Source organism: Capricornis sumatraensis, chromosome 20, assembly GCF_032405125.1.
Source record: "Capricornis sumatraensis isolate serow.1 chromosome 20, serow.2, whole genome shotgun sequence".
NCBI classification, from domain to species: Eukaryota; Metazoa; Chordata; class Mammalia; order Artiodactyla; family Bovidae; genus Capricornis; species Capricornis sumatraensis.
Window position 1 is genome coordinate 19,918,106 of NC_091088.1, and position 22,833 is coordinate 19,940,938.

Sequence of the window (22,833 nt, forward strand, 5' to 3'; positions counted from 1 at the left end):
CCTTCAAGGGGTGCAGGCCAGACAGGATTCACCCACATGCAAGTAGTCTGCTGTGTGACCACGGAGAAGTCCTCGTCCCTCTCTGAGCTCCAGTATAGCAGCCAACCTTGATGGAAGGCTCACTGTGTGCCCACCCCGCTGAGAACTATTAACTCACTCATCCTCACAGCAGCTCCATGAGGCACGGCCATGGCCAGCCCTGCTTTCCCAGTGAGAAACGCCAGGCCCAGAGAGGTTAAGAACTTTGCTCAAAGCCATACAGCTACCAAGTAGAAGAGCTGGGGTCTGAATCATAATGAGATCCTCCCTCTCAAAGGCCCAACGAGGAGGCATTTACAGGTCCAGGTGAAAGGCTGGACCTCAAACGACTCAAGGGATCCCCCAGAGGTGATTCACCCCACTGCTCCCTTGAGACCCAGCCCTGGGGTTACTCACTTGTGTGGGGCGTGAAGGAGGGGTGTCGTGTGGCCCCTTGGGATGCAGCAGGCGGTGGAGGCGGCATGCTGGGGGGCGTGGCCCGGGGCTGCGTCTTCACCTCTGCCGGGGAGTCGGGCATCGTGGTGGCCTTCTCCTTCCTGTCTGCTGTGGGCGCCACCGGGGGTGCGGGAGGGGAGAAAGAGACAGAGAGCAGGTGAGTCAGGCAGAGGGGTAGAGGGGTTGGCACAGCCCAGGCCCACCTGGTTCCTGGGCGAGGCCTCGAGCAGCTGGAGCCCAGGCGGGGGACACTCTGCCCACAGCCCGACCCAGAGAAGCCCCAGGTGTGCTCACAGGTGGCTGGCATCCCACCCACCTGGGATCAGACAGCAGGATGGGTCAGCCCATTTCAGGCGCTGCAGGGCACAGCTTCAAGAACCTGGGCAGCTAGAACAGGCTAGGGTTCTCATTGTGTGGGTGGCCCTGGGGAGCTTGGGTTTTCTCAACTGCAGACCAGGGAGTCGGGGGCACCCCCTGAGGCTGTGGTGCCCCCACTTCCTCAATTAGAAGCTCCTGGAGGGCCTGTGTGGACGCCCTCCCCACCCCCATTTCTGATTTTGCAGGTGCGGGGCCAGGCTGAGACTCTGCATTCCTAATAGGATCCCAGGGGAAGCCCCCTCTCAGAGACACCCTAGCATTATCCATCCTAGAGCAGAGGCTAAAAGGCACGTCTGGGGGTCTTTCCCAGGGAGAAGACTGGGAGGTGGGAACCTGTATTTTCACCATTTCCTGGCCCAGGCAACCCCTGGGACCAGCCAGGCCAAGGACACATTCGATTTCAGGCCATTCTAGGCCTGACCATCCAAGTGTGGTCCACATAGCAGCAGGTCCTGCCCCAGACACTGTGTCAAAGATTCCACAGAATCCCGCTGTGTCAAAGATTCTGATGCTCTGCTAGGAGTCAGCGGTGTGGAGATAGGGTGGAAACAGGAAGGAGAGACCGCGGCCTGACATGCCCCCAAGCCCCTGGGCCCACAGAGCAGGCCCTGGGAAAAGGCCTCTGGGAGACTGACCGTCCACACGAACCCGAGGCAGCAGCTGCCTAGGTATTCTCAGCTGGGGGAGGGGCCAAGCCTCTGGGCCACCCCCCACCCCTACCTGCCCTGGCCCCAGCTCAGCGTCAGCCAGCATCAGGCGACCACAGAGACCTGGCAAGGCGGCTGGGACTACAGGTGGGCCTCCCCACCCATTACAAACTGGCGCAGCCTGTGCTGCCCGCCCCTCACCCCCGCCACTGCCCATCCTGCTAACAACCCTGATGGGGTCTCATGGGGGCCAGGGGTTGGGCTTGACACCTGTCAACCCATTCACTTCTCCTCCTCCTCCTCCCAGGGGCCCCACGTGATCTAGGCCGCCCGCTTCCATGGACAGTGACAGCGACAATAAAATGTTTGTGTCCCAGACTGAGCACCCCTCCTTCATTGCCCCCACATCCTCCATACTGGAAAGAGATGCCCGCAGCACCCCGGGGCCCCTGGGGTGGGAGCAGAAAGCCCCCTCCTCACTGGCCCCACGGAGGGGGAAGCAGCCGGTCACCGGCAGCCACCAGGCCGCACAGCACCTGCTGTGCCCTCAGCTGTCCCCCCCCCGCCAGGCGCCCTGCCCCCCGCCGCCGCCTGTCAAGAGCTGACGGCCGGGCACACGTGCGCTGCAGCTGTGCGGGCCTGTCAACACCATGCCTGGCTGCAGGGCCGGTGGCCAGTCCCCAGTGACAACCAAAGAAGGCAAACGTGGCCAGCGCCACGGGCCCTGGGCCACCCCTGTGGGGTGCAGTCCTGCCTGTCCTGGCCAGCCCTTCATTTGACCAGGCCACCCTGGGGCAGGCGGTCCCGCCAGCAGGCTGTCCAGGGAGGGTACTCAGGACACCAGGCTGGGACGCTGGGGACATGGCCTGTTTCAACCTTTCCAAGCCCTGGCGCTTCGCTGGAGTGTCACAGGTGAAGCAGACCAGAGACCCCAGCTCAGGGGGCATAGGGGAGGGGTGGACCAAGTGTGCCTGGGTTGCATGGAGCCTCTCATCCATCCCTCAGGTGTCCACGGGCCCTGAGGGCGGAGCTCCAGGCTGCCCACCTATGGAGGAGACATGCATGCACTTGGCAGATGAGTCATGGCTCCTGTTATCCTCAGGACACCCAGCATGGGGAATGCTGCTTCCAGCCCTGTTTTATAGGCACAGAGAGGTGCAGCCATCTGCTAAGGGCACACAGCATGTACGGGTGCGTCCCTGCAGGGCATGTAAGTCCTCAGGGTTTCAAGGACTGGTTTGCATCAATGCAAACTCTCCTTGCAGGAGAGGAATCAAACCCAGGTGGATGGAGGCTGCAGGTTAGTGGGGGTGCGTCCCCACCTCCCATGCTGGGCCTTGGGTCCCTGGGCTGCACACGGTAGGGCCACAGGTGCAGGAAGCCTCACATATATTGAATCTTGTTTGAGTCTGGCTCTATTGTCTGCTGGCTGTGTGACGTAGGGCAAGTCACTTCACCTCTCTGAGCCTTTCTAATCCTCTGTAATGGATGATGGTGAGCTCTCAATGCAATCAGGAATGGTTTATGAAGCAGTGTGAGTGCTGGAACCCTGCTCTTGAGGTTGGCTTCAGCCCAGATCCAAAGCAGAGCGTGACGGAGGCCCTCAGGGAAGAGCAAGGGTGGTGTGATGACCGCAAGGAACAGAGCGCACGGGCCTCTCTCTAGTCGTGCAAAGAATCCGGACGAAGCTGGCGGGCAGTAGGGAGCCCATGAGGGTGTGCACAGGCGTCGCCTCTGTCACCTGAAACCCTCAGCAGCTTCCACTGCACGTGGGGCTCCCCAGGGCCTACCCCCAGCCCTCCTCCCACCACACCCATCTCCTCACCCACCCCTACACCCAGAGCCATGGTTCCGAGCCCCCGCCTCCCCCCAACTCCCTTTCCCTCCTGGGGCTTCAGCTCTGACCTCACGTCAGCAGGAGAGGTGCCCCATGTGAGGGCCTTTGGCTCCCCTGGAACGTGATCCCCTCTGAGACAACTCTGCTTCCTGACCGACCCCCACCCCTGCCCCAGGGTCTCTGGCTGAGCTGGCACTTCCAGAAGGCCGCCCGTGCACATGCAGGAGGCCAGGGGAGGACCCAAGAGTGAGGTCACTGCTGGGCAGCCCTCTGAGAGGAGGGGGCTCTCTGCCCAGCGCCTGGAAGGGGCAGGTCAAGGGTCCTGGCTGCCCCAGCCCCAAGGTGGGCCGATCCAGGGGGCTGTGGATGCAACCACGGCTCACCCTGGACACTTGCCCACCTCTGGGCTGGCCAAGCAAGGACAGTCGGGTGTGAGGGGGCTAGAGGCCCACCCTCCAGAAGAGCGGCCGCCTCTAAGCCAGGCTCCTCTGGTCTACATGGGCACACTTGTCACCCACCTCCCGGGGTGCAACATGGGTCAAATGAGATGGAGAAGCGTGCTTAGCAGAGGGCAGGGCACCCACCATGGTTGCACCATCATGGTGGCAGCTGTTAATTGCTGTTATTAATTACTGTCCTCTCTCCACCTCTGCAGCCCTGGCTGCGTGTGGAGAAGCCAAGCCTGCCCCTCTGCCAGCCTGCATGGTCTGAGGGCACATGGCTAACAAGCTGCCAGATGGGCAGCCTCAGTCTCCTGAGCACTGGCCTCCTGACCAGCCCCTAGCCCCTTCCGAGGCCCAAGACCCCCAAGGGCTCTGGCACAACCTGACTGCCCGTCTGGCCACCCTGTAGGGTCACCCAGGGGGGACCCTGAGCTCACAAACCAGCATGAGCAGGAGCTGGCCAGGTCGTGGGGACTGGGGAGGGGCCCATTGCGGGGTGCTGAGGGCCAGGAGAGGGGCAGCTCCCACCGCCGTGAAGACTCCTGAGGGTGCCAGCGTGGTCGGCTGGGCACAGCTCCCATTGAGGTCCAGATTCCACCCAGAAGCCTGAGCTGGCTGTGTGGGGCCGCTCTCTCCCCTCCCCCATTCTCAGCTCCTCCACCCTCCGGGGTCCACTCCCAGGTATCCCAGCCCTGCACGTCCTCGCAACCTCTCATTGCACCCTCATGCCCTCCCCAGAAAGCGCCGTCAGTCCCCGTGCCTGCCTGTGAGAGACATTGGACATGTCCATGGGACACCCCCCGGCTCGAACGGTCCCCCCATACCCACTCTGGGTCTGTTTCCCTACTCCTGATTCTGAAGTCATTGTGGACCCACAGTCCCACAGATGCCCCCAACCAAAATCAGGATATCCCCTGCACAAGCCCCCTTTTAGGGAGCTCTGACTTAGCAGGTCAGTGAGGGGGCCCTGGCAGCTGGACCTATGTCTAGCTTTAAGTCTTTCATTTTTATAAGATTAACATATAAATAACAGCTCCCCAGGCGAGGGCTCGGCACGTGGCACATCAGCGTTCCCACTGAGGGTCCCAGGGACATCCGTGATCCGGAATGCCATGCCCTGCGGGAGGACTCAATGAGTCTCCACAGGGGCCCCCATCAGGCCCATTTGTCGATGGGGAAACTGAGGCTTGGGGAGGACAAGTATCTTGTTTAGGGTCTCAGAGCCTGACGGATAGCAGGGCCTGAGCCCGGGGCTCTCCAGGAGTGCTTCAAGCCGCAGGCCCCGCCACCACCTGGGAGATTAGAAAGTTCTGTAGCCACCTCATGCTCCCCCGGGAACATCATGTGGGCCGACCAGACACGGAAAGGGTGTCTGCCTGGGGTTTGAGGCTGGGGTGGGTTTGCTGCTCTGAGTCAGTGGGTGATGCCCCGGGTGCCCCAGCTTTGCAGCAGGTTAAGTGCGAGGACCATCTTCCCAACTCCCTGGCGTCTTCCTAGATGTCAGAGCTCTGGGAGGCAGGGGCCGGAAAATCGGGGCAGTCTTGGCATCCCCAGGCCTCCGCTGGCCCCATCGGCAGTCAGGGGCCATGGCGTCCACAAGACCCCATGGAGAAAAAAGCGGGAGATGGGGTGGAATTGGAGAAGACATGTCTGGGCTTCTCCCTGACCAGGGTCCCTGTCAGATTCCCTGGAGCCCACATAGCGCCTTGGCCAGAACAGTGGCCCTTATGCTGGTGTGTTGGGGGGAACTCTCGGGATGCCGGCCCCTCCCCTGTCGGCCCCCTCCCCATGTGCTCAGGGGGCAGGAGTGTGCCGGAGGCCCAGCCAGGAGTCTGACCCTCCCACAACATGGCAGGCAGCCCGGCTCTGCTCCATCGGACACACAGGAAAGTGAGGCACAGAGAGGATGGGCTACCCGCCGAGCTCCCACAGCCGACAGGGGGCTGGAGGTGGCCCCAGAGTCTTACCCACCCAAGACCTGCTGCTCCCTCATCCACTCCTCTTTGAACTGTCTGTCCCTCAACCCCGGAGGGTGGGGGCCCCCCTGGTGTCCTGATGTCTGGCTGCAGTGCAAGAGCCAGAGGGTGAGAGGGGACGGCCTACTCGGTCACAGCCCCACCCACGGCCCCGGCTGCGAGCCCTCGAGAACATTCCCAGACCCGGGCGGTGCTCCCCAGGCCCCTGGGGACCCTGCGTGTTTCCCAGACAGTGGCTCCAGTTCCCACTAAATGTCACTAACCCATCGACAGAGGAAGCCGCTCTCCGGGGCCAGGCGGAGCCGGTGGGAAAGAACACGGAATGTGCCGGAACAAGCCACCCCATCCATCATTGTCCCTGTCCGCTTGTGTTCCCAGCCCTCCCTGCCCGGCTGAGAACTGGCCACAGCCCCACACTCCCAGACCTGGGGTTCTAGAACCCTCCATGGGAGGGGGCCCTTAGCACCAGCACAGCCCGTCCCCCACTGGTGCTGTTGCGGAAGCAGGGCTCGCTTTGGCCTCTCGTGGTCTGACTCTTCCGTCACCTCGTCTGACCCTCACAGAAGTGGCAGGAAGTGGGCAGGTGGGCCCGGTACCGACAGGTAACACTGCTCCAGGGGCAGGGCCCTGACTGTGAGCCCGGCCTCAACCTGAGCACCCCATGCAGCCCCTAGCCTGCGGGGCGGCTGATGAGGAAGCCCAGAGGCCACTCTGTGCGGAGTCTCGGGCTGTGACCTGTGACATGCCCAGACCCCGTTCCTGGCACTGACCCTCAGGAAGGCAGGGTTCCCTAGGCCCGTGGAGGCTTGGCAGGGAGCCCTGCAACCCAAGGAGGGGGCCTGCTCTCCAGCCCCAGGGAGCGGGTGCCCCTGGGCACACTGCCCGGCCGCAGCCTCTGCAGCTGATGGTGGGGGCAAGGACAGCACCAGCGGCCCAGGCCCTGACGTCTGGGCCTCTGCCCCGTGCTGGGGAGCAGGCCGAGGACCGGAAGCTCCTGCCGAGGTCCAGAAGCTCCTGCCAAGGTGGGCCGAATGCTGGACTTTCCTGGAGGCAGAGGGGTGAGCTGGCCCCTAAGACATGTCACCTGAAACCATTACCGGGTGGCCCCTGCCTCTTGGCGGGCGTCCTGAGTGCCCTTAGGGACCTCTGTGACTGGCCGTCCCCTCCCTGCCCTCACCTCCCACGTCTTTGCCTGAATGTGACTGTCTTCCTCAGTGAAACAGTGTGCAGGACAGGGCCAGGCACACAGCAGGTGCTGCATAAACGCTGCGGAGTCAGGACCAAGAAGGGAGATGGCCCATGGACGGCAGGACAGTCCTGCCTCCCAGCCCCACAGGCGCTCTTTCACCGAGGACAGCCCTGATTCCTCTGCCCTGCACATTGGCCAGGGACTGGAGGGAACCTCCCCGGTCAGGTCAGGTGTCCCCTGGAGCCCCGTCCCCGTCCTCCAAAGGTCCGGGGGCGGGACAGCAGCAGGCTGGTATCAGGTGTCGAGAGCGAGGGCAGGCACCACCTGTCCCTGGCGCCTCCGGGCACAGTCTGTCCTGCTCAGGTCAGACTCTCCCTAGAGGATCGTGTCATCCCAGCCCGCAGACACTCTGCCCGGGGCAGGGTATAGCTGCCCGTGGGAGGTGCCCCTTTGTGAAGGCCGCACCTGGGCTTCCAGAATCCTGACCATGATCGGGGATTCCGCTGGCAGCCCTCGCTGGTCCTGGAGGAAGACGCCGCTACCTCTGGGTTTACAGATGGGGACCCCAACACCCAGAGTCGCAGAGAGCAAGGGGCCTCCAGGGTCTGGAGACCACCGTGGCTTCCACGGTGTCCCAGTTCCCCATGTGGCACTCGGGGCCTCACACAGCCTCATCCCGTGTCCTCCACGATGGCCTCCAGTGCCAGCACCTTGCCAGGCTCCTCCATGGGTCCAAGCCCCAGGTCAGGTGGGCATAACTGCCTGCTGAAGCAGTGAGGAGATCGAGGGAGCAGAGGTCAGGCTTCCTCCAAGACCACAGCTCAGTGAGGCTGCAGAGCCCTGACTACAGATTTCCTCCTTTCTCCCACTCTTTCTTCCTAGACCTTCTATTACAGCACTGCCATGAGCCCCAGAGCCCCCTCCTAACTACGACAGCCCCCGAACCTCCAGAAGCCCAATGCCACACTTGTGGAAGAGACAGAAGGTGGGGGTCTGAGGGGATTCAGGCCTCACAGCGCTTGGGGAGGGTGCAGCTTCAGGGCATCCCTCCTGGGCAGGACCGGCTGGGAGACACCCCCACATGTCAGGGGTGGACCCTGTGGGGCCCTCTGACTCCAGCACAGCACGCTCCAGCGTGGGCGTGGTCCCCCGGCAATGACAGCACATGGAGGCAGGAGCCGGCTCCCCTGGCTCACAGGTGGCCCTCCTGAGCTCTGAGCGTCAATGGGATCCTCCTGTGTCCACATGAGGGGTGTTGTCACCCACAGGCCCAGGGGATCATGGGGTCCCTGGGGGCAGGAGGACCAGGGTGGCCTAGCACTGTGTAGCGGGAAGGGTCACAGCGTGAACAGGCAGAGGAACAGCAGCCTGGTCAGACCCCAGGACTGACCGGGTCCCAGGCAGGTTTCTGGCCATGTAACTGTCGGGCCAATCTTGGAAGTCATGAGCAACACAGCGGATGTGGGCAGTGCAGCAAGTCTTTCCTGAAGGCCAGCCCAGCCCAAGTACCTCCTCCACCCCTACCCCCAGTGACAGATTCACCTCCTCTGAGCCACTGACCACTGCACACCAGCCACTGCAGGGCCTGGGCAAGGTGGAACAGGTCCACTGCCAGCACACACAGGGGCTAGCAGGAGGGCGGGGGCAGATATTTCTGGGGAGGGCGCCTGAGCCTCTATATTGCTGCTTGGGGAGCTCCTGCCCCCAGAACACCCTCCCTTCCCCTCAAGGCTTCTTGGAGGGTAGATGGGGACTTGTACTCCTGGACCCTGGGGATCTGGAGCAAGCCAGGCAATCTCCCCAACCAAGGGGCAAATTCCTGGGGTGAGGAGGGGCACGGACTCTCCTGGAGCCTCCCAGTGGGTGTGTTGGGGATGCAGGGAAAAACCAGGCGTGCACCTCAGGAAGCAGCCATGTCTCAGAAGGGACGGACAGGGCTCCCAGGCTGAGGCAGAGGGACTCAGAGAGCCCTGAGGACATAGGGTTGACCCCCCACATTGAGATGGGTGGGTCTGACCAGGAGGCTGACCCCTCCCTCTCCCTCCAAGGCCAAGGTCAGCGATGGCTTGTCTTTGATCCCCAGTGTTCTGCAAAGCAATGAGAATTTTCAGGGGGCCGCAGCCCTAACGAGTTCCAGGCGCTGGAACTTGGGCCACTGCCCACATCTGGTTTCAATCACAGCCTCCGCTGCCTGATGAATCAGTGATAATACACACAAGGATTAGTGTTTCCCTCCCTTGGTCCGGGCGGCCCTCCCACCCCCACAAGTGCTCCAGCCACGTCCCCTGGATCCTCTGCCCAGCCCTTCCCAGTCCTGGGGTCTGTCCGGGCTGTTGTTCCTCTGCCTGTTAACGCTGTGACCCTTCCCGCTACACAGTGTTAGGCCACCCTGGTCCTCCTGCCCCCAGGGACCCCGTGATCCCCTGGGCCTGTGGATGACAACACCAAGGATGTCCGTTGCTGTGGCAACAGCACTGGACCAAAAGCCAGGAAACCTGCTCTGTGACAGATTGTGAACTGGGGAAATCACCCCAGCATGGCCCCAAGCCTCAGTTTACCCACTGATAAAATGGGCCTGTAACTCCTGCTTCTCAAGGTTGGGGGGAGGTGACAGGGGTAGTCTTAGACAAAGGACCAGAAGGGGAAAGGCCACCATGGTGCCTACAACAGAGAGGTTCCGACTGGCCTCCCTCCACCCTGTCTCAGCCTCTTGGCCTGGACGTCACTGACTTTTCTACCCAGGACTCAGTTTTCTCACCTGAGATGGGGACAAGAGCAGAGCCCCTGCAGAGGCACCGAGGGATGGGGCACGCCAGCGAGAGGCTCCTCTGAAAGACCTGGGTGCTGAGCGGGGCCCAGCTCTGATTGAGATGGGCTGCCTTCTGAGGGGAGTGGTGTATATGCCTGGGTGCTGAGACCCCCTCATTCTGATAAAGCCCAGACATGTAAGACCCGGGTTATAGACGGGGAACTGAGGCTCACAGGATGCAAGCCTGGGTCACACAGCTGTCACGCAGCAGCTCCCATACCTGTCCAGCATTCTGGTTGATGACACTGCTTGGCTCAGGCAGGTCCTCACTGTGGACCCTCAGAGCCTGCCCAGAAGGGTGGCCAGGAGGGTCCACAAGAGGATGTCCTGCTGCACAGGGAAGACCCTCGCAGCCCCAGAGGGGACATCACGGTGGCTGGGCTGCCCCCTGCACCAGCAGGGGATTGCAAATCCTACCAGTGCGGGGAGGGAGCCTCCCTCCTGGACAGGAAGGTCCCTTCTACCATTGAGATACGACTGAGGTGCGGTGAGAGCGAGCCAGACCCAGTCTCACCATCATCCTCCAGCCCAGGGTCCCCTCAGGAGGGGCCCATCCTCTCCTGACCTGATTGTGCCTCCAGACTGGGAGGCCAGGCTAGACTCTCCCGGGCGGGCTTGGGGCGTCTCCACCTGCTAGGATGCTCCCCTGCGCTCCACAAGGCTGTTCCCTCCTCACTCAGGATTGAGCCCAAATGTCCCCCCTCAGAGGACCCCTGCTCTTCTCACTGCATCACCCACTTAATTTCTTGGGGCACACTTGTCAGCACCCGCCATCGCAGTCTGTGCGGGTCCTGTCTCCCCGAGGACATGGGCCTCGTCTTTCTGTGCACTGCAAAGTCCAGACCAGCGCCGACACCTGGTGTTGGTGGTCACCAATACTGGTGGTCAGTGAGATGCTGCACGCAGGTGTGCTGACCGGCCTGTGAGAAACCCAGAGAGGCCCCACCTGCCCTTGTGCCATCTGGGGCCCTGGCCTGTTGGCTTGGGTCAGGAGCTGCCCCCTGCCCAGTGGCCTCAGTGGGCAGCTCCCCCATGTGTAGGGCATGGGGACCAAGGAGCTACTCTGAGCCTACCCATCAGCAGTGAAGTTCCGTTATGGCAGATTAAGATACCCTCCACCTGGGGGTGGGCGCGTCATAAAATGGCCTCAGTTTTCCTCCCCAACCACACACACCCCTTCCAATGTGACTGCAGCTCTTCCCACCCAGGTGCTGCTGCTGCTGCTAAGTCACTTCAATCGTGTCTGACTGTGCGACCCCATAGACGGCAGCCCACCAGGCTCCCCTGTCCCTGGGATTCTCCAGGCAAGAACACTGGAGTGGGTTGCCATTTCCTTCTCCAAGGCATGAAAGTGAAAAGTGAAAGTGAAGTTGCTCAGTCGTGTCCGACCCTTAGCAACCCCATGGACTGCACCCTACCAGGCTCCTCCACCCATGGGATTTTCCAGGCAAGAGTACTGGAGTGGGGTGCCATTGCCTTCTCCACTTCCCACTCAGAAATGGGCTCAATTCCCTGCCCTTGGATCCCCGCTGGCCGGACTCGCTCTGGCCATTAGGATGAGGCAGGAGTGATGTCAGTCAGCTCTGAGCTGGACATGAGGCAGTCAGTACCTCTGGCTGTCCTGCTGAGACTGCTGAATGGGAAGGCTCACTTGGGCGAGTTGGCCCAGCTGCCCCAGCTAGGAATCCAGGAGTGTGAGGGCCCGGCCACACTCAGCAGAGCTGCCGACCTCAACCCAAGAGCAAGCCCTGCCGGGACTGCCCAGATGAGCCACCCAGTGGGACCCTATGGAGCCTGAAATCACGTGGTGGGTACCTTCACTTTGGAAACCGCGTTTCAGCACCCACCAGCCTGAAATATTGCACACCCGTGGCTCAGTGGTTTGCTCTGAGGCAGGGAATCAACAGAAGAGCAAAGAGCCCAGCATCGGCAGCAAAGGACAAGAATACTCACTGGCCACTGTCACAGAGGTCCATCAGGAGGTCAAGGGGCAGATCCACACAGCAGAAAACTACACAGCAAGGCAAAAGCACACACACAACCCCACGCACCAATTAGTCAAATGTCACTAACGTGTGGCTGAGTGAATGACACCAGACCCCAAAGAGGATGGGCCACGTGTCTCCACTTACAGGAAGTTCAGAACCTGGCATTACAGTCAAGGTGGTGGGCCCACGACAGGCAGTGACTGGGGAGAGGGGCTCAGGGCCTGGGGCAGGTCAGGGAATGTTGTCTGTTAATCTGCACACTCTGAACCTTCATGCACACAACACTTTCCTGTGTGATGTGTTGTACTTCAAATAAAGAAAAAGCAAAGAAGTAGAAACACATGTAACTCCATCTTGCAAACGAACATACGTGCAGAAAATGACAAGAAACGAAAGGTGACCACAGCTCCTGGTAGAAGGCCGGTCAGAGCCATTATGTCTGTGCCTGTGCTTGCAGAAGGGGTCTGAGGGTTTGGTTGGCCGAGAAGCCCAGAGCTGCAGCCCTATACAGACGCTCCAAACAAGTGGGGCAGGGGCGGGACTTCCTTCTCAGATGAGCTGGGATGGTCGTGGAGCTACGTCCAGGATGCCCTGGTGCTGAGCAGAGTTCCGAGGTGGGGTGGGGAGGGTGGAGCACGCTTAGCGGCTGGAATGGAAACCCTCCCTGCTCTCCGCCGGCCGCAAACGTGATCCAGATGTCCCCTGCTCGCCCCGCGGCTGGCGCATGGAGGGAGCACATTCCTCACCCAGCTGCTGGGGCTACGCTGCCAAGAGCAGCTCCCGAGAGCTGGGGGGGCACCCGCCATCTGGGCTGCCCGCCATGTGTGTGTGTGGGGGGGTGCCAGTGGAGGGGAGGGCCCCCCTCTCCCAGCACCTGGGCCCAGCACTCCAGGGTCCTCTCCTGTTCTCCCATGCACACCTGCCACCAAGAGGGCATGGCTCAGCTGCAGGCTGGCACACCCAGCGAGTGTGAATGGGCTGTGACGAGAAACACGGTGGAGCCTGGGTGGGCTTGAGGGGCGTGGGCATGTGGACAGAGTCGCGCGTGGCTGAGTGGGAGGTGGGTGGATGGTGGATGGGTAGGTGGATGAGTTGGGGGGGGGTGACATCCTGACTGAAGCATGACGCAGAGCCCCCTCCTGGGGCTCAGTGGCAGACACACAGGCCAGCCCACGAAGTCGAGCAGTAGTGGGGAAAGCCCAGCTTTGGGGTCCGGCAGGCCTGAGTCCAGCTGCGGCCTCATCACTCGGGTGGCCTTGGCCAGGCTTCCTCCTCTGAGTCTCCTCTACTGTACACTCGGGCCGATGTCACTGTCAGGATCAGGCCAGCGCCTGTTAAGCCAGCTCTCTGCTTTGCTCACATACACACCTGGCAGGGGTGTGAGGGACGGGGGACCCTGAGACTCCAGGAGGCACCCCAGCAGATGGGGGTTGAGGGAAAGTCCTCCTGGAGCCAAGGACCACTTACACTTAGTCTGAACAGAAGACGTGTCCCCCGAGGGGTTGTGGCAACACAGGGCAGAGTGTGGGCAAGCGCATTTCCTGGGGGAGAGGTGTGACCCCCCAAAAGACCACAGGAGCCCCTGGAATACAAGATGATCTGATATGTACAGAGTGTCTCTAGAAGGAAACAGAAACTGCCCCTGGGGAGGGGCAGCAGGACCCCCTCCTCCCTGCCTGCCTCTTGTACCAGCAGCACTTTTCAAGTAATTCCTGATTTATTCTTAAACCGCCTGCTGCCCATCAGCACTGTGCCCGCCCCAACTCTGACCAAGACACACAACTACAAAGTTTCACTTAACAGATACACTCGTCCAGATCACTTGTTTCCAAGAAGGAAACAAAACACAAGGAACTGCTCCGCGAGGACGCCTCTGAGGCCAATCGGGGCTCAGATTCGCATGAAGTGGAAAGTCCCGCGTCGGTGCTCACACATCTGGATTGGGTGCTCAGGAGCCAGGGAGCCTCCTGAGAGGAGAGGAACCTGCACCTGCATGCACGCTTGAAGCCAGGAAGGGCGTCTGGCAGAGGCACAGCTTGGGGAAGTCGGGGCAGCGGGAACTCCATGCACAAAGGTGGGCGGCGACTGGGGAGGCTGGGGGCTCTGGAGACCCAGGCCGCATGGTTAGGGGCTCCCCTGCTGGCATCGAGGCACCACAGAAGGCTGACCTGAGTCCCAGAGTATTTTCATTGTTGGAAAGCATGCAGATTGGCTGCATGTCACCTTGAACTCCCCAGAGGAATGTTGCCAAAATATAAACTCATTGCGCTGCTCCTGCGAACTCTAAGCAGTATTTAGGGCTGGCGGTTCACCCCACATACATGCCCCTCTGAGCACATCCCTGAGAACGAGATGATCCTCCCACCAGCCCCAAGCCACAGAACCGCCGCCCTCGGTACGCACGGCCTGTGAAGGCCCCAATGACCCATGACAGGAGACATCAATGCAGGATGCTGTCCATACGCCGGAGGGATCCCAAGTGGTAACGGGTACCAGCTGCAGCAGGTTTGAGGTTGGAGCTGAAGAGGTGGTCTGGGAAGGCTTTGCTCAGGGGACCAGAGGTGTCTCTGACTCTCATGCCCCGCTTTCATAAGGATGACCTGAGAGCTGGTTTGGCTCAGCTGTTATGAGTGTCAGCCCAACATGGTGTGTCTTGGTGCCCACTGCGGGACCCTCGTGGATCTGGCGAGATGCCCAGAGACACCCAACCTCTCTTCTATGCTCTCAGTTCCTGGACATGGAAGGCCCTGCCCAGGGCCCTCCCAACCCACATACTGAGGGACCAAGACTGGCCCAGGAGAGACTTCATCGCTGCAGGGCCCCAGACCCTCCCATCCTCCTGCCTCTGTCTTCATGGGCGAGGCTGGGGCCCTTGAAAAACTTGCGCCTCTTTTGGCAGAGAACTTGGTAAAGGTGGGAGGGGAGGCTGTAGGGGTGTTTACATTTATGTCATTATCATAATTGTAGTCGAAGCTCACAACACTGGGGAGACCATCACTGCCTCCCTTCCCGGATGCTCAGAGAGGTCGAGGTCTGCACCTGAGGTCACACAGCACTGGTGCAGGCTGGAAGCTCCTGAGAACACCACCGGCCCCTCTGGCTGCGGCGACTCTGTCTACTGCTCACCTCAGATACCTGCGGTTACTCTTATGACTGAACCACAGCGATGCCAGAGAGGCCTGGCAGTGTGGAAGGAGAACACTATGCCCCAGCTTCTCTCGAGTCCTGGGTGCGGAGCTCTGGGCGCCAAGCTCTGGGTGCCATCTTCCCAGGGCCCTTCTCCCTGAAGGATTCCAAACAATCCATATTCTTGCCCCCAGGAACCATCGAAATGTTCCAGAAATTCCAATCGTATGTCACCCCAACGGCACGGCCCAGACCCTCCCCTGCAGGGGAGGCCAGGAGCCTCTGGGGTCCCACGCAGTGTGTTTTCACTGCAGAGAGCTATCTGTACACTTGTTGGGTTCCACAGGCCACGTGCTTCACCCCTGTCACCTCATACAACTCCTGGAACCCCACTATTTCCTACTTTCAGAGTCGGCGACGTGTCTTGTGGTGAGCATGGCAGCTGGACCAGCTCGGGGTTTTAGTCACACAGGAAAGGCATGCTCCCAACCCCCCAGCCCCCACCCATGGTAGCCACTGTGGATGGGTCTACGGACCCCTCTAGATATTTCCATATGAATATAACCCTCGGTGCATGTACTTGCGAGGAAGGGGCAGCCACGGCGCCTACACATCAGCTCCACAAACTACGAGTTCTTCTGACGAGACCTGGAGGCTGTATGCCCAGTCCGGCCTCGGGCTCCTCACCTGTGAAATGGGGAGATGAGCCCCATCCCCAGGGTTAACAGGAGCCAGAGAGTAATAACCAGCATAGACAGCAGCCAGGGATACAGCAAGTGCCAAATGAGTGCCAATCTATAGACAGGAGTCACCCTGAGCACTCGCTTCTTGGAGGTCCTCCTTGGAGCCTCTAAGAGGCTGACTCTGCTCTTCCACCCAGGGACACCCCCTGCAATGGCCAAAGGGTCGACACCGGGAAGACAGGGCCTTCTGGCCGGACACCACAGTCCCCAAGCTGGCCACGTGATGGAGGAACATGGAGCCGCCACAAATGCAGGTGGAAAGGAAGCCCCCCGCCCTGCCCAGGGGAGCCCCTGGCTTGGCTGGACAGGGTCCCCTGCTATTTCCCAGCCCTGCCTCCCATCCTGCTGGGTGGTCTCCCCAGCCTTGGCCCACCCACCCGGGAGGTCAGAGCCCCCTTGGGCCCTAGGGATGACACCACGGCGACCCCCTGGAGACGCATCCCTCTAAGCTGGTGTCCCCACAACCTGGGAACAACCTCCTTCCTCTGGATATAAGGCAAACAGAGTCCTCTGGAAGCAAACCTTTTAAGCAGATGTTTCCTCTTGGCACGCACCTCCCGGGCGGGGCCTACCGCTCTCACACGGAGGCACAGGGGAGACGAGTGATTTCAATTCTTCTTTTTAGGAAGGGGGAGGAAAATATTTTAAAAAATGTGTTTTACAAGCCTGCTTTTGCCATTGTTTATGTAAACAGGTAAATTGTTTCCTGCCTCAATTAAAAACATCTGCCACATAAATGAATACCAATTAACTCATCCTGTTTTTAATTACTCTGTTAATTACACGCAGGCAGCAGAAAGGATGGCTGGGAGTAGGCGAAGCCGAGTGCACGCCCTCCCCCCAGTTGGCAAGGATCCGGACTGTGTCTGGCTCCTGGTGGATGAGGGTGGCAGGGAGGTGGTGGCGCGGTGCCAGCCGGGATTCCCTGATCTGGGGCTGCCGGGTGGGCACCTCCTCCAAGGGCCCTGGATGGGGGCCGGCCGGGGCTCAGCTCACTCTAGGGAGTGAGGAGCCCCCTACTGCAGGCCCTTCTGCCCTCCCCCTTCCCACTCTCACCTCCTCCAGCCACTCCCCTCCCATCACTGGAGAGGAAGGAGGGGCCTTAAGGGGGCCCGTCATGTCTTGGCCATATTTTGCTGGGGGAGGGGGCAGCTGGAGATGGAAGCCTGCACCCCCTCCAGGAAGGCCTGCCTGGGGTTGGGGGAGGGGGATACTGCTCTGACAAAGGCTGCATGGCGGCACCCTGAGCACCAGGACTGGGAGCACCCCCGGAGCACCCTCACCCGCCCCTCACCCGCGCTCCTCGTCCATAGCCTTCACCACGGTTTGTAATTTCTCTGCCCTCTCCTGCTTGCTTCCCTGAACTCGGCCCAGGGCAGGCAGGCAGGAGGCGCCCGAACATAAGTCTCCGAGTGAACCTTATCCAAGGGTGCTCACAGAGGAGGTGTCATTATTCCTATGCATGGGGTTGGCTTGGGAGAGGACCCTCTGAGGTGTCACATGGTCACACCAACCTTCGTGAGGGGATGGACTTGAACCCAGCAGGAGCCCTACTTCCAGGATGTGTTTACTGCACTGTCAACATCACCAAGGCCAAGCTAGGGAGTCATGCTGTCTCCAGGGGCTGGAGCTGCTGGGCCCTGGCGTGCCCCCTCCCCCACCTCCCACAGATGCTCTCCCCACCCCCTCCCAGGTTACACGGCTTACAGAAGCAGAGGTGGTCAGAGCTGGCTGGCCCTCAGTTTCCCAGCTGGTGTGGTTGGTAGGTTTCCACTTGGCCCATCAGAGGTAGGCAGCAGAGCATCTCTGTGAGAATGATGCCACTGCCTTAGGTGGGCTCAAAGGGAAAGGTGTGCCTGACATTGATTGGTGATGTCTGCCACAGCCATTGGAGTGTGCAGATTGATTCACCATGTCTGCCAGTTGCATCACATATGGAGTAATGGGGAGGTACCAGGATCCAGTCCACACTCACAAACAATGCTCCAGAACAGAGAACAGTCTGCCTCTCCTACTGCCTGTGGGCACCTGCTCAGGGGGCTGCCTGCACCAGCCTTCTCTGAGACATGGGTCAACAGTCCACAGATGAACAGGCCAGAGTCCAGGGGCCAACCCCTTCCAAGGCTGGGTCCCAGCTCACAGTCCCCACCCGGAATCCTGTCCCAACCTTGGAACAGGGCTGGGGAACAGCAAGTACCAAGTGACCCACAGCTTATTAGCTCATTTAATCCTTCCAACAGCCCCATGAGGCTTTCCTGTTATTTAACAGTAACAGTGAAATGTAAAACATGTTATTACACCCATGTTACAGGTGGAACTCACAGGTTCAGTAACCGCAGGGCTCATGGCTGGACAGGGCAGGGCTGTGGGTCTGACCCCACCGTGCAGACGTGCACAGGTCTGGCCTGAACTCACCCTGCTGCCTGGACCCTACCCACTCCCTCCAGATTTCCAGTCTCTCTGACAAGGACCAGGGGCAGGCATAGCCTCCAGGTTTGAGTTGGGTGTTGTCCAGTTTCTGCCCATAGGCTGTGAGCAAGTCCCTCCTCTTGGCTTGATCTCAGCATTTTCCCCTGGAAGAGGGGGTTGCTCACCCTGCCTCGCAGCACTGGCATGAGCATATTGGGGCTTTCCTGACAGCCCTTCTGCCCACCGCTCCCCTCACTGCCTCCCCTTCCAGGAAAGCCACCAGGCTGAACACCAGAAGGGAAGTCTCCTGAGCTGCTAGAGGCCGAGGCCAGTGTGGGTCAGGGCCTGCCCTGAATGCTGTTGGGGAGCCTGCACCTCAGCCTTGCCCAGTGGGGGTCCCTTTCAACATCCATCAGTCATCCAGATTCTGGGCCATTTTCTCTGGGGCCTTTTAGCCACTTTGAGCCATAAGACATGTCTAATAGCAGCTCCTGCAGCATGCTGAGCAGCTGGGTCTGGTATGGGGAGCTGCGTGCTGGCCCACCTGACCACGTCTCCACACCTGGGGCTCACTGAGGAGCAGCCAGGAGCAAAGCCAGCTCCAGGGCTCCTTGGCAGCCCTGTGTGGTTCAGAGGGCCCGCCAAGCTGTGGGGAGGAGCCCAGACTCACCAGTCAGGACTTCAGAACAGTGGTGGCCACAGGAAAAGGGCCACAGGAATGCTCGAGGTATAGCCCCACCCCAGGTCTGTGGCAAGGGCACACAATGACCAGAGTCAAGGGCAGGGACTCTGCACCCTGGAGGCCGTATCTGCCCAGGGAGAGCTGCACCTCGGAGTTTAGACCTCAGTGGCCTCCTCGCTGTGAGAACGGAGGACCCACCCCCTCAGAGGTGACAAAGGCCATGTGCAGCAGTTATAACAAGGGGCTGTCCTGCAGAAACCAGAAACCGTCGGCCAGCCCACTGGTCAATCAAGTCCAAGGTTCAGAGTGTCCACACGCAACACCAGCCCCAAGGGGGAATCACTGTGCCACTTCTGAGGGGCACAGAGAGGGCAGGAGCCAGCCCGGGGTCACACAGCGGTGGAATCACACAGCGGCAGCCTCACCCGCCAGCCCTCAGCCCTGACCCGGAGAACGGGCTGTGTCCCCGGTGGACAGAGGGTCTGTTTCCAGCCCCTCCTCCCCGCCTTGGACGGCCCAAGGCAGGCAGATGGGCCGGCGCTGGTGCAGCCGCGGTGGCAGCTGCTCTGGGGGAGGCGAGCGGGAAGCCGGCTCCATGCCTCCCTCCCCAGCGGAACCTTCTGGATGTTTTGACTCATTCCACCACATGGTCTCACAGAACCCCAAGGAGGTCTGGGGGTGGGGCCCTGCTGAGTCAAAACAGCCTTGGGGTTTTTGGCAGAGGGGCGTGGCATCCTCCTGCTCTGCCTGGAGTCTCCCCTCTTGTCCCTGAGAAAGCTCCGAGGCCATCTCCCCATTTGACGGCAGGGAAGACCAAGGCCACCACTGGCCCCTGGGGCACACGTGGAGTCACAGTACTTCATCCAGGGCTGTGCCCTCACCTCCCGTGTTCCCCTGGGGGGATCTTCCCAAGGCAGAGAAATGGGGAGACCATGGTGGCTTCAGAGGCCAAGAGGAGTGCCCAAAGTCACATGATAGCTTCTGCCCAGTTAGTGTGAATATTTTCATAGGGACATTTATTGTAAAACAGAACAACTAAGGAGGCCCTGGTGCCTTGGATGGAAAACCTCTCCGTGTCCAGAGGCCTCACCCCAACCACACCCACAGGCTGTGGGCAGCCTCTGTGTGCCCAGCGCTGGAGGAGAGTGTGCGGGACTCAGTCTCTCCTCTTTGACTGGGGACACCCCACAGTGGTGCAGGTGCGTGAGCTCAGGCAGTTCAGACCTGCAACTCTCCAGCACAGCAAGCTTCCAGGGAGCCAGCAGGCTTGACCCGAGCGGCAACCAGGCTCAGTTCTGGGCTATTCTGGCTTCCCCCCTTGGTTGCCAAACCCCTCAGGATGCCCATGGGGCCTCCTGGTCTCTGAAATGTCCATCTTCTGACCCTCTCCAGGCAGCACAGAGTTCAGGGGAAAAGCGACTCTCCTTCCTCTCCTCCCACATGATGGACCCCCCAGGCCTCGGGACAGATGGAGCTAGAGCGCTGGTGGTCAGCTCAATCAGGAGGATGGGGCGAGCACCACGCCCACCAGTGGTGGCACCACAGAATGGCGGGCGAAACGGCAGGACTGGTTTTGGGTCCCTCACCCTGGGCTCCCGCACAAAGGCTTTGGCTGCTGGCCACAAAGGCAGAGCTCTGGGCGGAGATCTCCCCCAGGGACAAACTGGCCACCACCGTGCAGTCGTGAGGGGGCATCAGGCAGACCCCCAGGGGAAGCCAGGATGCCTACTGGATCAGCTCTATGAGTCTTCAGTGCAAACCCCCGGCGCACAGGAAATGCATGACTTTTTCATGCCTTAGTATTTATCCCACCACCTCCACCAGTTGAAGCCCTCAATGCCCACAGGCGGCTCCCAGGCCATTCTCCATCCCCTTGCCCTCCTCCCTAACTTCTTCTCCTCTCCACCTGTGCTTCTCCTCTCCACCTGCAAGGCCACCTTGCTGGCCCGCAAATGTGCCAGACATGCTCCTGCCCCAGGGCCTTTGCACTGGCTGTCCCCTATGCTAGAGGGCTGTGCCCTGGTGGCCCCCTGGCTGCCTCCCTTCCAGGCCTCAGCTCAATGTCACCTACTCAGAAAAGCTGCATCTGGCAAGGACAGGCCCCACCTCCGAGCCCCAGGCCCTGCCCATTCCTTGTTTCCTTCGATTATTGTCCATCTCTCCCCAAACAGAGTAGCAGCCACACCAGGGCGGGTCCATCTGCTGGATTCCGGAATAGGGGCCGACACATGGCAGGCCCTCAGTCGCTATTTGTCAAAGGAACAAGCGCCTAAACCGACTATGTTCTCATCAACAGCTTATCTCATCTAAGTGTCATCCAGCTCTGAGCTGGTGCCTCACAGCTGCTGGGCATGCACTGTGCCAGGCAGCAGAGACCCCTACCCTGGGGTCAGCCTCCTGGGCTTCATCCAGGAAGGAAACAACAGTTGGAAAAGAGGGTCATCCTGGGAGGGACGCCGGTGGGCAGATGTGAGCGGTGTGGGTGGTGGCTGATGCCTCTGGAGTCAGGATGCAGGCCTCCCAGGCCCTGTGCAGCTGGGGGTCATGTGGCTCCCATCAGTACCACCCCACCCCCACCAGCAGGGAGCTCAGAGGAAGAGCGAGGAACCGAATTTCTGCCATACATCGAGAGCTACATGGTCTTCTGATGTGCAGAAAAATGGAAAATGATTATTCCACATACCCTCACCAGCACCTGGGTATTCAAACTCTGCCCTGTGTCCAGATAGGCTGGGGGAGGGGCAGGTCCACCCATCCTTCTCCAGGGACCTCCCTACCTGGTCCCCTGCCCCTCTGTGAGGTGACAGCCGGGATGCCCAGGGGAACAGCAGCTGTGTCAGCTGATGGGGGATGGGCACACCACCAGGTGCCAACCTGGTCCCGTCCAGGCTCAGCGGCGACCCCAAAGCCTCGGCTTCCCTGGCATGCTGGGAAGGAAACACCTAATTCCTTAGTGGCTCCACGGGGGTGGGAGGAACGTCTCAAATGGGGAGACTGAAGCAAAGGTGACCCAGGGTGACCTCCATTGCCCTCCCCTCCTCTGCCCCAGACCCAGTTCTGTGGGGTCTCCATGCCCAGGGGGCCTGTCCTGACCTCTCCACCATGAAGCCTTCCATAATTCTTACTGCAGGACCGGGGCTCCAGCCCTGCCACACGGGCTTCTTATGCACGAGGAGTTCCCAGTCCTGGGTAGCCAGATGGAGGGGCAGAGTCTGAGAGCCGGCACCTGGCGGTCTGTGCTGTAGAGTTTGGGGTGTCCTGGCCACGGCAGTCAGGGCTGTGCCCTTTCCTGTCTCCGAGCTGCCCCTGGAGTGGGCCCTCAAGGAGCCTTTGTTTGGGAGTGAGTGGGGTCAGGTTTCAGCGAATGGCCCTGCAGAACCCTGGCCACCTCCTCTGTGCTCCCATGCGGGCACAACCCCGGCTGCCTCCCTACATGCCCCATGTAGGCAGGACCCTGGCTGTCCATCCCTCTGTGCCCCCACGAAGGCAGGACGCATGACCCGACTCCAGGGCTGGAGAGCAGATGAGATAGCTGTTTGTGGAACCAAATACAGCGACAGCTTGCAGGCAGGCGGGCCCTGCTGTTCAAACAGCGCTCTCCCAGCACCCAGCGAGGGCGTCCCTGAAGCCGTGACCCTGGCATCACTGCCTGGAGACGGGGCGCTCACAGGTGACACACGTTCCTGCCCGCCCTGGGCCTCCTGTGTGTCAGGTGCCTGCCTGGGCTCTGAGGCAGCAGGGCCAACAGACAGAAGTCTTGCCCTCACAGAGCTGACCTCCTGGGGAGGAAACGTGGTAATGTGCAAAGAAGAGGGGACGCTGAGGGCTGTGGGGACACAGGTGGGGGTGGGGATGAGGGGCACTCAGAGCAGAGGGGACTTCTAGGTGGGTTGGAGCAGGATGGTGGGAGCCATGTGGCTGTGGGGCGGGACACACAGGCAGAGGGACCCTCCAGTCCCTGGGGTGCTGGGGACACAGCAAGGGAGGTGGGTCGGGATGAACATTTAGAGGGAGGGCTGTGTGGTCCCAAAGTCACTGGCAATCTGGCTCTGTCCCTGGAGGGGGCCTCTCTGGTTGACACATGGTGGCCCCAAACTACTTCCTCTGACTTTGGGGGGGGTGGGGAGAATGA

At 60.7% G+C, this 22,833-nt stretch overlaps 1 protein-coding gene across 1 annotated transcript in view; it reads right to left on the minus strand.

Annotated features, from left to right (window-relative positions):
* Positions 1-22,833, minus strand: part of CBFA2T3 (CBFA2/RUNX1 partner transcriptional co-repressor 3) — a 50,361-nt gene that overhangs the window by 18,496 nt on the left and 9,032 nt on the right. The window contains exon 2 of the mRNA XM_068992050.1: positions 436-582. Within this exon, the coding sequence (XP_068848151.1) occupies positions 436-556 (121 nt within the window). The 5' untranslated portion in view covers positions 557-582. The remainder of the gene's footprint in view (positions 1-435; positions 583-22,833) is intronic.